The sequence below is a fragment of the Salvelinus sp. IW2-2015 genome, linkage group LG19 (genome assembly GCF_002910315.2).
Source record: "Salvelinus sp. IW2-2015 linkage group LG19, ASM291031v2, whole genome shotgun sequence".
Lineage (NCBI taxonomy): Eukaryota > Metazoa > Chordata > Actinopteri > Salmoniformes > Salmonidae > Salvelinus > Salvelinus sp. IW2-2015.
The window spans coordinates 2,056,193-2,071,797 of record NC_036859.1 but is presented as its reverse complement, the minus strand read 5'-3'; the positions used below and the strand labels follow the sequence as shown (position 1 = coordinate 2,071,797).

Here is a 15,605-nt window from a genome sequence, read left to right as displayed (position 1 = left end):
GTGATACAGCCCGACAGGATGCTCTCGATTGTGCATCTGTAGAAGTTTGTGAGTGCTTTTGGTGACAAGCCGAATTTCTTCAGCCTCCTAAGGTTGAAGAAGCGCTGCTGCGCCTTCTTCACAACGCTGTCTGTGTGGGTGGACCAATTCAGTTTGTCCGTGATGTGTACACCGAAGAACTTAAAACGTACTACCCTCTCCACTACTGTCCCATCGATGTGGATAGGGGGGTGCTCCCTCTGCTGTTTCCTGAAGTCCACAATCATTTGTTTTGTTGACGTTGAGTGTGAGGTTATTTTCCTGACACCACACTCCGAGGGCCCTCACCTCCTCCCTGTAGGCCATAAAGTGGTGATCCTAACTGACCTAAGAGAGGGAATTTTTACTAGGATTAAATGTCAGGAATTGTGAAAAACTGAATTTAAATGTATTTGGCTAAGGTATATGTAAAGTTCCGACTTCAACTGTATGTGGTTAATTAGGGGCGTTTCGCAATGCAAATAGCCAAGGTCAAACACGAGCACTGAGGCTAAGAACAATTAGTATATATAAATGGTGATCTCCTACTGACGTGCTTAATGCACGTTGGATTGTTTGATAAATCACTTTTTCTATACCTACGAACATTCAAAAAAGTAGGATTTTAGAATAGTTTCTACGCAATATTGATAAATGAGGCCCCTGGCCCTTTCTATAAAGGACCCAACCCCAACATAACGAAGGTCAGCTGTATGAAAAAGGGGAACTTTCCTTCACTTGCTATCGCCGGATTCTACTGTTGGTTTGCGGAAGCTCGTTCTTCCACTCCCTCATCTCTCCTCCACTGTCTCTATTAAACACGCCATTCAACAACACCTCTCTCGCTCTTTCCCTCTGCTCCAGACTGTCTCTCCGTCGGGTCAGGGTGGTAGACCGGAGTCTCCCGTCTACTCTAACCTTCAGGAGCTGAAGATCTCTCGGTCGAGCCTACCCCCCAACCCCTCCAGCTCCCCACTGCATGTCCTGGGGGACTGGGAGACACACAAGGTTTGTACTGTCACTGTGTCGTGTATTGTAACTTACGTATCATCTAAGGATGCCGCCCAAATGGTACCCTATTCCCTATTTAGTGCACTACTTTTCACCATTGCATGTAAGGAATAGGGTGCCATTTGGGATGCGGCCTATATCATGTTGCCTGGTCTATGTTTCTTTGTCATTTTACTGTTTTTTTAACCACCAGACAAATGTCAATTTCTTTATGAAATATTTGAATGAACAATTCAAGATTTTAAATTCAATTAAATTCCAAGGACCAGAACGGCAGACACTACTACTTCAACCGCGCCACCCAGGAGCGGACATGGAAGCCCCCCCGAGCCAAGGACGCTAGCAGTGGTAGCAGCAGCCGGGGGGAGACTCACGGCAAAAGCACTGGGGAGGCAGAGGTATGTAGATACTGGGACATATACTGTATATTGGAAACGCACATACTTACTCAAACACACATTCAGACATAGACACAAGCAAATGCAAACACATGCATGAAGACTAATGGGGTATGTGCTTGTACTCTCATAAGCCCATCCAAACACATTCGACAGAAAGAATCACTGCTGCTTTCTGGCAGTATCACAGTTATCTTTTGGAGGGGTTTGTAGAACACCACGCTGCCATCTTGTGGCCAGAAGCACTCGGTGTTCCTTAAACTGTGGCTGTTGTGGGCTATGTCACTGCAGTATTTACATTTTCATGTCTAACTCTCGACACCCGGTCACAATGTTCAGAGCGGGGCTCAGTGAAATACTGTATGGGATCTCTTGGCTATCTGTGCTTTTCAGACCTGTGTTCAAATACTGTCTGAAATCATGCAACAAAAAAAATAATATGTGCTTGATTGAGTTTGCCTGGCTAGAGTCGAAGTTTGATTTGATTTGTCTGTGCGCAGAAATATAATTAGCATAAAATCCTCTATCAAAATCCGTCTGTTTCAGCTATAGATATTGGCACAGTGACAAATGTTTGTTGTTTTGTCTCTTTACTCCAGCACTTTGGATTTGAAATAATACAATGACTATGAGGTTAAGGTACAGACTGTCAGCTTTAATTTGAGGGTATTTTCATCCATATCGGGTGAACCGTTTAGAAATTACAGCACCTTTTGTACATAGTCCCCCCATTTTAGGTTACCAAAAGTATTGGGACAAGTTTAGTATTTGTTCTCATATTCCTAGCACGCAATGATTACATCAAGCTTGTGACTACAAACTTGTTGGATGCATTTCCTGTTTGTTTTAGTTGTGTTTTTCCTATTCTTTTGTGCCAAATATCAATTGAATAGTAAGTAATGTATTGTGTCATTTTGGAGTCACTTTTATTGTAAATAAGAATAGAATGTTTCTTAACACTTCTACATGAATGTAGATGCTACCATGATTACGGATAGTCTTGAATTAATTTAAAATAAAGATGAGTGCGAAAGTTACAGATGCACAAATATCAAACCCCTCACCATTACAATAACAGGGGAGGTTAGCAGTTTTGTGGGTTATGATATTTGTGGGTCTATACTCATCACGATTCATTCAGTGATAATACACAGCCAACGTCTCTTTCCCCCCCCCCCCCCCCCCCCCACACACACACACTCACTCCCAGAAACAATGTTTCCCACCCCTCCAGGCCTCAATTGCGACAGTGCAATCGTCTCTGATTTATAGAGAGGTTCAAGGAGCTATTATTGTTATGTAACATAATAGATGCAAAGCATGGATATTTACAATCATGCACTTCTAAATTAATTTTGTAACTTTGCCCCAGAAGCATTTAACTGCAAGGCACTCACACATCATATGGAGGAATGTGCCTACCTGATTTAGGGGACACAGTTGGGAGTTGAGGCCAATTTCCATCGTAAAACGTTTCCTTGGTGTTAAATATAGTCTGTGAACAAACTTAAAATGTAAAAACGGATGGTTCCTATTATGGGATGCCAATGTCATATTTTTCCACATTATATTCTTTTCTTTTTTTTAATCTTTTTTTTTTGTCATTTAGCAGACGCTCTTATCCAGAGCGACTTACAGTAGAGTGCATACATTTTATTACATTTTTTACATACTGAGACAAGGATATCCCTACCGGCCAAGAGCAGACGCTCTTATCCAGAGCGACTTACAGTAGAGTGCATACATTTTATTACATTTTTTTTTGTTTGTTTTTTACATACTGAGACAAGGATATCCCTACCGGCCAAACCCTCCCTACCGGCCAAACCCTCCCTAACCCGGACGACGCTATGCCAATTGTGCGTCGCCCCACGGATCTCCCGGTTGCGGCCGGCTGCGACAGAGCCTGGGCGCGAACCCAGCCCAGCCTCGGCGCGAACCCAGAGACTCTGGTGGCGCAGCTAGCACTGCGATGCAGTGCCCTAGACCACTGCGCCACCCGGGAGACTATTCCAGTTAAAGGGTTGGTAAGATTCAATCAGATCTGTGGACCATACTTTTTCAATGGCTTGCTCTTATATATATATAGTGCGTTCGGAAAGTATTCAGACCCCTTGACCTTTTCCACATTTTGTTAGGTTACAGCCTTATTCTAAAATGGATTAATAATTTTTTTCCCTCATCAATCTACACACAATACCCCATAATGACAAAGCAAAAACAGTTTTTTAGAAATGGAAATATCACATTTACATAAGTATTCATACCCTTTACTCAGTACTTTGTCAAAGCACCTTTGGCAGCGATTACAGCCTTGAGTCTTCTTGGGTATGACGCTACAAGCTTTGGGGAGAATTCTCCCATTCTTCTTTGCAAATCCTCTCAAGCTCTGTCAGGTTGGTTGGGAGTGTTGCTGCACAGCTATTTTCAGGTCTCTCCAGAGATGTTCGATTGGGCCACTCAAGGACATTCAGAGACTTGTCCCGAAGCCACTCCTGCGTTGTCATGGCTGTGTGCTTAGGGTCGTTGTCCTGTTTGGAAGTTGAACCTTCGCCCCAGTCTGAGGTCCTGAGCGCTCTGGAGCAGGTTCTCATCAAGGATCTCTTTGCACTTTGCTCTGTTCATCTTTCCCTCGATCCTGACTAGTCTCCCAGTCCCTGCAGCCGAAAAACATCCCCACAGCATGATGCCAACACCATCCTTCACCGTAGGGATGGTGCCAGGTTTCCTCCAGACGGGACGCTTGGCATTCAGGCCAAATCTTGGTTTAATCAGACCAGATAATCTTGTTTCTCATGATCTGAGAGTCTTTTAGGTGTCCTTTGGCAAACTCCATGTGGGCTGTCATGTGCCTTTTACTGAAGAGTGGCCACTCTACAATAAGGCCTGATTTGGTGGAGTGCTTCAGAGATGGTTGTCCTTCTAGAAGGTTCTCCCATCTCCACAGAGGAACTCTGGAGCTCTGTAAGAGTGACCATTGGGTTTTTGGTCACCTCCCTGACCAAGGCCCTTCTCCCTGGATTGCTCAGTTTGGCACGGTGGCCAGCTCTAGGAAGAGTCTTGGTGGTTCCAAACTTCTTCCATTTAAGAATTATGAAGGCCAGTGTGTATTTGGGGACCTTCAATGTTTTGGTATCCTTCCCCAGATCTGTACCTTGACACAATCCTGTCTCTGAGCTCTACGGACAATTCCTTCGACCTCATGGCTTGGTTTTTTGCTCTGACATGCACTGTCGACTGTGGGACCTCACACCTGTCTAGGTGTGTGCCTTTCCAAATCATGTCGAATCAATTGAATTTACAACAGGTGGACTCCAATCAAGTTGTAGAAACATCTCAAGGATGATCAGTGGAAACAGGAGTTCAATATTGAGTCTCATAGCAAAGGTATTTCTGTTTTTTTATTTGTAATAAATTTGCAAACATTTCTAAAAACCTGTTTTTCACTTTGCCCTTCTGGGGTATTGTGTGTAGATTGATGAGGAAAACAATTAATTTAATACATTTTAGAATAGGGCTGTAACGTAACAAAATGCGACGCCCTCCAGATTGCAAGGTGTTATGTTGTAATACTGCATATGGGAATTACATTTTGATTCCCAGTCGCGCTGTATTTCAATTTTGCGACAAATAGAAATGTCAGCAATAATAGGCCAGAAGCGTATTTTACATTGTTTAAGTGATATTTCAGTGAAGAACACCTCTTCCAGGGATATAGGAAACACCATATTTCTTTCTATACTCAGCCAGGGTGCAGAAGAATCATGACTAAACCAATTTAGGATGGGCCGAAATGCTAGAGCCTGGACATACCATTTTAAAGTTTGGTACAGATAGTTATTTTCCTCTTTGCGAGTTTGTTCATTTTATCCGGGCTTGATTACCTTGCTGTATACATTTTTGCAACCGCACTATGGATTTTATCCCAATAGCCAGAAGGGGGAGACGAGGGAAGCATTGAACTACAGAAATTCAGCCCTGGCATTATGTTCACTTTGACAATAGATATTCTGCCGGTTAAAGCAACTGTGATATTAGTCCATCTACTGAGGTTGGGCTGAATTGATTTGAGCGTTCAAGTTAAAGTTTCTGGCCATGGTTTTATCTAAGGAAGGAAATATACTGCACCTATGCCCAAATGTTTAAAATGGGAAACAATTGGGATTCCATAAGTAGAGAGAGAGTCCTACATCGTGGTCTTGAGCAGCAGTAGTGCAGATTTGGTTAATGTATTTTATAACTGGAGATGGAACTGAGATGGAGCTGAATTTGTCTATGATCGTCAATGCTTTTGGGAGGGATTGAGATACATTTACATTTAAGTCATTTAGCAGACGCTCTTATCCAGAGCGACTTACAAATTGGTGCATTCACCTTATGATATCCAGTGGAACAACCACTTTACAATAGTGCATCTAAACTCCTTTTAAGGGGGGGGGGGGGGGGGGGGTTAGAGGATTACTTTTCCTATCAGGTATTCCTTAAAGGTGGGTTTCAGGTGTCTCCGGAAGGTGGTGATTGACTCGCTGACCTGGCGTGTGAGGGAGTTTGTTCCACACATTGGGGTGCCAGAGCAGCGAACAGTTTTGACTGGGCTGAGCGGGAACTGTACTTCCTCAGAGGTAGGGAGGCGAGCAGGCAGAGGTGGATGAACGCAGTGCCCTTGTTTGGGTGTAGGGCCTGATCAGAGCCTGAAGGTACGGAGGTGCCGTCCCCTCACAGCTCCGTAGGCAAGCACCATGGTCTTGTAACGGATGCGAGCTTCAACTGGAAGCCAGTGGAGAGAGCGGAGGAGCGGGGTGACGTGAGAGAACTTGGGAAAGTTGACACACAGACGGGCTGCGGCGTTCTGGATGAGTTGTAGGGGTTAATGGCACAGGAGGGAGCCCAGCCAACACGCAGTTGCAGTAATCCAGACGGGAGATGACAAGTGCCTGGATTAGGACCTGCGCCGCTTCCTGCGTGAGGCAGGGTCGTACTCTGCGAATGTTGTAGAGCATGAACCTACAGGAACGGGTCACCGCCTTGATGTTAGTTGAGAACGACAGGGTGTTGTCCAGGATCACGCCAAGGTTCTTAGCATCCTGGAGGAGGACACAATGGAGTTGTCAACCGTGATGGCGAGATCATGGAACGGCAGTCCTTCCCCGGGAGGAAGAGCAGCTCCGTCTTGCCGAGGTTCAGCTTGAGGTGGTGATCCGTCATCCACACTGATATGTCTGCCAGACATGCAGAGATGCGATTCACCACCTGGTTATCAGAGGGGGGAAAGGAGAAGATTAATTGTGTGTCGTCTGCATAGCAATGATAGGAGAGACCATGTGAGGATATGACAGAGCCAGGTGACTTGGGTGTATAGCGAGAATAGGAAGGGCTAGACAGAGCCCTGGGGACACCAGTGGTGAGAGCACGTGGTGCGGAGACAGATTCTCGCCCGCATGGTAGGAGCACCTGTTCAGGTAGGACGCAATCCAGCGTGGGCCGGCGCCGGAGATGCCCAGCTCGAGAGGGTGGAGAGGAGGATCTGATGGTTCACAGTATCAAGGCAGCCGTAGGTCTAGAAGGATGAGAGCAGAGGAGAGAGAGTTAGCTTTAGCAGTGCGGAGCGCCTCCGTGACACGAGAGAGCAGTCTCAGTTGAATGACTAGTCCTTTGGAACGCTGACTGATTGATTAAAGAAGGTCATTCTGAGAGAGATAGCAGGAGAGCTGGCCAAGGACGGCACGTTCAAGAGTTTTGGAGAGAAAAGAAAGAAGGGATACTGGTCTGTAGTTGTTGACATCGGAGGGATCGGAGAGATATAATGTAAAATATCGTTGGCGTATAATGAGATGACGTGATCTGTAGAATTTAGAGATATTGGTGTAATTTCTTTTGATTGTCGAATTGCCTGTGCCAGGGGCTCCAGAGACAATTAAAATAGCAGAGGTGCAATGGGATCACCTTGCCAACTACTTGTAGTTATTTTGAACAGAACAGAGCAGGTATTGCCTGTTATTGCTATGGCTGAGGGATTGGCATATAGTATTTTAATCATATGAATGCATTTGGATCAAGTCCCATATGTTCCAAAACCAGCCAAAGATATGATCGCTATCATCAGCTTTTTCTGTGTCGAGAGATACTGTTGATCTGCCCAATGATCTTTGGTTCCTGATGATGCATGTACGATATGTAATAGACGACGGAGGTTACCTGAAGATGATCGCTTTTTAACAAACCCGCTTTGGTCAAGATGTACCAATTTGGGAAGTAAGTTTCAAGACGGGAAGACGGAATTTTTGAAAATAGTTTAATATCTGTGTTTATCAAAGATAGAGGGTGATAGTGAGTCCTTACCTTTTTTTAATAAAAGCAAAATTAATGCTGTATTTTTATCCCTTCCAAATGAACCTTTGAACGGCTGTGTTCATCATTTCAAGTAACAGTGGACCTAATGGGTTCTAAAATTTTAAATAGACCTCGGGAGGAATACACTCACAACCAGGTGATTTGCCTTTATTCATGTTATCCAATGCCCTTTGGAGTTCATGGAGAGAGATTTGGGCTCTCAGCAGGCCGGATTCCTCAGTTGAGAGAAGAGGAGTTCTTATATCGTTTAAAAATGACTCGATCTGGCTTGGTGTGGATTTACAATCAGAGGTGTACAAATCTTCATAGAAACGGGAGAATCTTTGGTTTATTAATTTGGGATCTGATAATAATTCACTTGATTCATATTCAATAGTTGCAAATGTTATTTAACCCTTATTTTACCAGGTATATTAAACTGAAAACACATTCTCATTTACAGCATTGACCTGGAGAATAGTTATAGGGGAGAGGAGGTTGGGATAAATGAGCCAATTTGAAGCTGGGGATGATTAGGTGGCCATGATGGTATGAGGGCCACACCGGGGTTAACATCCCTACTCTTATATAAATGCCATGGGTTCTTTAGTGACCACAGAGAGTCAGGATACCCGTTTAACGTCCCATCCAAAAGACGGTCTTCAGGGCAATGTCCCCAATCACTGCCCTGGGGCAGCATGTGGGTCGCGGAGTGATCTTCAAGAAAACTGCAGAAAAAAGATCTAGTAAACCACAAAGCACACGGGCACCTCCCACTCCCGCAGCTGCCAAGCTGTAGAGAGCGAAGTTGCACTTGGCCAAATCAATTCCAGTAATTAATGAAATAATCATACATTTACTCTGACACGTCGCGACCCACTATTAACAGGTCAAGTGGGTCGTGATCCATACTTTAATAAAGGCTGAGTTAGGCAATCAGGTCTGGGTAGATGCTGATCCTATTCCCTGCGTAGGTCAGACCCCCAGATTCCGTTGCAAGGTGAACTATTCGCAGCTTGACTTCAAAGCTGTGGATCCGTACAATCATACTGTTCCGGAGAGGACCCATGCGGAGCGCAATGTTAATCAGCGGCATGGGACCCAGCTTCTCCTGCCCGAGCAGTTTATAGAAAAGATTGCTCATGAAGGAAGTTGGGTTGCCCGCTTCAACACCAGTTTCAAGTCCTGTGATCCGCACATTGAATTTACAGGAATGATTTTCGAGTGATTCTGTTTTCTCTATTAGGAGTTAGATTTTTCCTTCCGACTTAGCTCGCGCTGTTTCCAGATCATGGAGTCGCACCTCTGTTGATTTGGCTGTCTTCTCCAGACTTTCCACTTTAATTGAATAGGTATCCACTTTAGCAGTGAGCTCTCACAATGATACGTTTACCGGTTTACTGCATTTACCGCTTACTATTGTAAGTCCAGGGAAAAATTAAACTCCTCACGAACAATCTCTCTCGCATAGTAACGGCCAGCTCTTTCTGTTGAAAGTGGATGGGCAAATTCTGGCTGCTGGAGCACAATAGACATGCTAGATATTTATTGTCACACAATGAATGTCCCACACCTTAATATAATGATTAGTATTGAAATGTTTTAGGAAATAAGTCTGTCAATTCATAGTAATTTGCAAAAGAAAACCACGAAAAGGTCCCCGCGTTTCAATGCATGCCACCGGAACCGGGGCAGCAGGTAGCCTAGTGGTTAGAGTGTTGGGCCAGTTACCGAAAGGTTGCTGGATCGAATCCCAGAGCTTACAAGGTAAAAATCTGCCGTTCTGCCCCTGAACAAAGCAGTTAACCTACTGTTCCACGGTGGGCCGTCATTGTAAATAATAATTTGTTCTTAACTGACTTGCCTAGTTAAATAAAGGTTAAAATTATCAAAAATAAAACAAATAAAAACTGAAAGTTATTCAATGTGTTTCTATGGGCTAATGGCAGTGAGGCCTAATTCAATGTTTCATCAAATACTTTTTTTACATATCTTTTTTTTATACCTACAGTGGTCCTAAAATTCAAAAACAAATAGCTAAATGATCCTTGGTATGACCCTCTAAAAACAATTCCATATTTTAGCTTAGTAAAAACCCAGCCTCAGGCAGACTCTAGGGGGTTTTAATGGACCTATAGAATAGTCCCACAACTGTAAACCCCTCTCATCTGGCACTCCAGGCAGGCTAGAGCAAATTCTTTAAGTATTTGAAAGATTTCAAAGGATTGGTGTTATGCTGTGCTGTGGGTGACTGCAGTGTTCTTGGCTGTACATTGTGGGTGACTGTGACCTCTATACTGTAACTCTGACTGTGGATAATTGGTTGCTTTCTATTCTCTATGCATAGATAACTCAATGGTGATTGGTCCTTATCTCTCTCCTTTTTTCTCTTTCTTTCTCTCCCTCCATTTCTCTCTATTTCTTTCTCTCTCCTTCTCTCTGCCTCTTTCTCTCTGCCTCCCCCTCTCTCCCCCTCTTCCGTTTCCCCCTAATCATAGACAACTCTGCCTCTCTCTTTCTCCCCATCCTTCCTTCCTCTCCTCTCGCTCGCCATTGGTCGCTTCCAGCCTCTGTCGTTGGAGGACAACTGCCACAGCACGTATTCTAGCCAATCAGACAGCCAGTATGGCTCCCCGCCTCGAGGTTGGTCAGAAGAGCTGGATGAGCATGGACACACTCTGTATGTCAGTGACTATACTTATGAGAAGGTACTGGGGACTCTCTCTGTGTCTGTCTTCACTGTCATGGCCTCTGAGTTCTTCTCTCTATTACACTTAGACCGGACCATCGCACCACACGAGGTGCTTTTTTTAGTGTGTCAGTGATGCTCATCTAGTCTTGTTTGTGTTTGTGTGTCCGTGTCCGTCCAGTGGATAAAGCATGTTGATGAACAGGGCCGACCCTACTACTACAGTGCTGACGGCTCAAGATCTGAATGGATGCTGCCCAAGGTATGGCCCAGCCCAAGTACACTGCCTCCAATTTACCCTGCGTTCATAACCAAGTGGGAAAAATCGACTTGAATGCACCTCCGACTAGTAATTACTCGTGGGGAACTCGTCTATCATCCCCGAGCTCCGACTTCTCCCACATGGTGACCTCTGACGTCACCTACCAAGGAAATGGCCTCCATAACAGCATTTTCTGTCGTTAAATGCAAAAACAAAACATTATTTATAAAAAGCTATCTATTAATACGTTTTTTTAAACACTGTCATTTGTTTACAGGCATGGTAGCTGTACTTTTTGCTTATGGTTGACGCAGCTTGTTGGCCATTACCAATATCCGCTTCTCTTAGATTTTTTTGGTGTACTTTTTACCCCTTTTTCTCCCCAATTTTCATGGTATCCAATTGGTAGTTCGTCTTGTCCCATTGCTCCAACTCCCGTGCGGACTCAGGAGAGACGAAGGTCGAGAGCCACGCATCCTCCGAAACATGACCCTGCCAAGCCGCACTGCTTCTTGACACACTGCTCGCTTAACCCGGAAGCCAGCCGCTCCAATGTGTCGGAGGAAACACTGTACAACTGGCGACTGTGTCAGCGTGCGTGCGCCCGGCCCGCCACGAGTTGCTAGAGCGCGATGGGACAAGGACATCCCGGCCGGCCAATCCCTCCCCTAACCCGTTTGACGCTGGGCCAATTGTGCGTGGCCTCATGGGTCTCCCGGTCGCGGCCGGCTGCGACATAGCCTGGGATCCAATCTGCGTTTCTCAATGACTTCAAAGCACGTGAACGCATCCAACTGGTATTTACAACTTCACAACTGGTAATTTCCACCTTCCCAGTTGGTTATGAACACAGCATTAGTTTAATAGTTTGAACTGGTTGCTTGTCCCCAAACATAGTTACGCTTATTGGTTTCATATAGGTTTGTCTTTCTCGTTGAAAGTGTTCATGTTTATTAGTACCTCTGTATGATGTTTGTCCACCATCCCTCTCTCTCTCTCTCTCTCTCTCTGCAGTACAACCACTCCCCTCCTCTCCTGCCGGGCGGAGGAGACACCCCTAAGAGCCGCAGTCTGGACAGGAAGCATGTAGAGCCCATCGTCCTGACCAAGTGGAGACACAGCACCTACGCACTGGACACCAACGACAAGGTGAGATGCCCCAGAAAATGTGTTTCATTATAGGTCACATTTCTAGTCTCTGAGGTATCTTGTCTAGTGAGTTTGTTTATTATGTGAATGTGAGGTGTAGTTGTCGTCTTGAGTCCCAAATGGCACCAGGGCCCTTGTCAAAAGTAATGCACTTTTTTAAAATTGAACTTTTATTTAACTAGGCAAGTCAGTTAAGAACAAATTCTTATTTATGACAGCCTAGGAACACTGGGTTAACTGCCTTGTTCAGGGGCAGAACGACGGATTTGTACCTTGTCAGCTCGGGGATTTGATCTCTCTAACCACTAGGCTACCTGCCTCCCCGACAGGGTGCCATTTGGAACATGATCATGATGTGAATGTGAGGGGGTAGTTGTAGACTCATAATTCTGTTCTGCAGTGACTCATCAAAAACAACAGGCGTTTCCGTAAAGGCTCTGGCCGCCCCCACCCTTACAGACAGACAAAAGTCAGTGCCCCTACACCCTCCAATCCCAGCAGCCAATCACCTTGCTTGTTAATCACAGAGAGCGATAATGATCACTATCCTTCATCTAATCAAATTATACCTTCGTCCAATCAGGCCTATCACGTTCCGAGCTTGCTGCCGCCGCCGAGTGCACTTTCCTCCTGTTATTTCCTATTTATCTGAAATACGATATGATATTTAATGATGACCCATTGATCACTTCTATAATAATATATCATATAATCTATAATCACAATAATATATGTAGTGTCGACGTAAGCATGGCGATATCAACCTTTCCTTTCCCTCAGTTAGTAGTTTGATTTCAGGTTCAATCTAAATATATTCATTGCATGGTTTAATTATGTAATTTTGAAAGAATACTTGACAACATTCAACAACTCTATCTGTCCTTAACTATCTATCTCCATGTCCATGTAACCATGTGTTGGTTTACTTCTGTAGCTGTCTCTGGGGCTGTTCCAGAAAGCAGGATCATTAACTTAGCCAGCTAACTTTGAAAAGCAATCAGATACTGTATATCTCTTCATTTTCTGGTTACATTTTAAAATACAATCTTGAATACGGGTATGTGTTGTTAGTTGTCAAGTTAATTATATCGTGCTAATTTCAAGCCAGCTATTTCAGAATATTTAGGAGAGTTAGCCGGCTAACTTATTGATCGTGCTTTCTGGAACATCCCTCTGTCGTACTCAGTAGTTCTTAGACTGTGTTGTCATTCTCATCACTAGGATGCTGTGTTGGGCCCCAAGGTCCCCGGCTCTCCTGACTCTGACTCCTCAGACCCCTCGTCCCTCAAGCCCCCCACCTCTGTTAGTATCCCCCTCTCTCTCTCCTCTCCTGTAGTGTGGCCTTCCCTCTGTGCTCCTCTTCTGTCTTCTATTCTACTGTGTGGTCGACTGATGTCAATTTTCATAGAAAATGGTAGAACATCTGTAGAAACTCTGGTCTCTTGTTGTGCCTGAATTGTCAAATGACTTTGCTCTGCTGTCTTTACTGGTGACTCTGTAAATATTCTACCTGTATTGGAACCAACTAGTGGTGGTGGTGACTGTAACAATGTATCACAGACCAGACTGTGGGGTAACTATTAAGTGTTGTCCTGCTGTGGTTTCACTGCATGATTTCAGTCATACTAAAGTTTCTGCTTTCTTGTCTACTCTTTCCTTCAGTCTCTCTGGTTTGGGCTGTTTGTTTGGGCTGCTTTGTTGTATGTCTGTGTGCCTTTTGGTCAAAAGTAGTGCACTATATAGGAAATAGGGTGTAATTTGTGACAGAGAATGTGTCTTGTCTTTTTCCCCCCCTGTCAGTCGTGTCTGGCCCTGTCTACGTGTGGTGATGATGTGTCTCTTTGTTTCTCTGCAGCCTTCAGAGAAGTGTGGTCTTCTTAACGTGACCAAGATCACTGAGCATGGCAAGAAAGTGCGGTGAGTAGTACTGTTATTAGGAAGAGGACCAGGAGTTCCTGCACATATTGACTAACTGCTGGTCAAAGCAACACAACGTGGACTGTTTGTTGAGCTGAAATAACATGTATGATATGATGTTTTTGCCCCAAAGCAAAAATAGATTTTGTGTCCGAAATTTCGGCTTGAGCCAATCGTCTTTCAATGGGGGTCATTCGTTGACGGATGATGACGGACAACTGACATGATTGTCTGTAAAAATAAAAAATAAAAAACGTTGACATAAGTGTAACTTTTGACAGACAAATTCTGACAATGATAAATTCAGATGTTTCTTTATACGTCTCTGTGTGGCCTCAGCCTGAATGATGTAGGATTGTGTGTGTGTGTGTGTGTGTGTGTGTGTGTGTGTGTGTGTGTGTGTGTGTGTGTGTTTACAGGAAAAATTGGACGTCGTCCTGGACAGTCCTCCGGGGCTCCTCGCTACTATTCACTAAAAGCCAGGGGGGCGGGACCAGCTGGGTGAGTAGTGTCAATCTGCTACTGTACTCTACACTCGAGTGTTCAAACCGTTAGAAATAGAGTAGAACAGGAATAGACCCTCTGACATGGCAATTTACCCCTCTCTACAGCAAGCCATAATACCTTTTTTTAAATTTGTGTCTTTTTATTTAACCTTTATTAAACTAGTCATTTAAGAACAAATTCTTATTTACAATGACTGCCTACCCCGGCCAAACCCTAACCCGGACGACGCTCGGCCAATTGTACCTTGGTGGCTCCTCCTTCGCTGAGCTGCTACTCTCGCTGCTAGGCAACTGGAGGCTCTCGGTGGTCAAGCCCCACCCTGTCTGGTCTAAAGTAGTGTACTACTGTATATAAGCAGAAAAGAGAAATGCGTAAAATAACATTTCGATTTAGAGTAATAAAGAAATGGAATAATTGTATCTGAGCAAACCAGAAACTTTTCAATATATAAATTCAAACCATCCTTTAGAACCATTTAAATATAATACATTGGATGGTTGTGCAGGACTATGGTCGATGAAGTAATCAATCTATCTTTTCAAACTGCTAGAGTATTTATCTGGTCAATATGTCAGTGTATTACTGTATGTCTGTTGTTTTTAACAGTGTGTTATAAACTCAGCAAAAAAGAAACGTCCCTTTCAAAGATAATTTGTAAAAATCGAAATAACTTCACAGATCTTCATTGTTATGGGTTTAAACACTGTTTCCCATGCTTGTTCAATGAACCATAAACTATTCATGAACATGCACCTGTGGAACGGTCGTTAAGACACTAACAGCTTACAGACGGTAGGCAATTAAGGTCACATTTATGAAAACTTAGGACACTAAAGAGGTCTTTCTACTGACTCTGAAAAACACCAAAAGAAAGATGCCCAGGGTCCCTGCTCATCAGCGTGAACGTGCCTTAGGCATGCTGCAAGGAGGCATGAGGACTGCAGATGTGGCCAGGGCAATAAATTGCAATGTCCGTACTGTGAGACACCTAAGACAGCGCTACAGGGAGACAGGACGGACAGCTGATCGTCCTCGCAGTGGCAGACCACGTGTAACAACACCTGCACAGGATCGGTACATCCGAACATCACACCTGCAGGACAGGTACAGGATGGCAACAACTGCCTGAGTTATACCAGGAACGCACAATCCCTCCATCAGTGCTCAGACTGTCCACAATAGGCTGAGAAAGGTTGGACTGAGGGCTTGTAGCCCTGTTGTAAGGCAGGTCCTCACCAGACATCACCGGCAACAACGTCGCCTATGGGCACAAACCAACCATCGCTGGACCAGACAGGACTGGCAAAAAGTGCTCTTCACTGAC

At 44.4% G+C, this 15,605-nt stretch overlaps 1 protein-coding gene across 4 annotated transcripts in view; it reads left to right on the top strand.

Moving 5' to 3' along the window:
* LOC111979553 (rho GTPase-activating protein 12) overlaps positions 1-15,605 on the top strand; it is a 128,322-nt gene that overhangs the window by 98,590 nt on the left and 14,127 nt on the right. The window contains exons 3-10 of one of the 4 annotated variants that reach the window (XM_024010150.2): positions 883-1,026; positions 1,293-1,427; positions 10,256-10,465; positions 10,628-10,708; positions 11,723-11,857; positions 13,079-13,159; positions 13,713-13,774; positions 14,194-14,275. In XM_024010150.2, coding sequence (XP_023865918.1) covers positions 883-1,026; positions 1,293-1,427; positions 10,256-10,465; positions 10,628-10,708; positions 11,723-11,857; positions 13,079-13,159; positions 13,713-13,774; positions 14,194-14,275 — 930 coding nt within the window. The remainder of the gene's footprint in view (positions 1-882; positions 1,027-1,292; positions 1,428-10,255; positions 10,466-10,627; positions 10,709-11,722; positions 11,858-13,078; positions 13,160-13,712; positions 13,775-14,193; positions 14,276-15,605) is intronic. The other 3 variants (XM_024010153.2, XM_024010151.2, XM_024010154.2) reach the window with 3 other exon arrangements.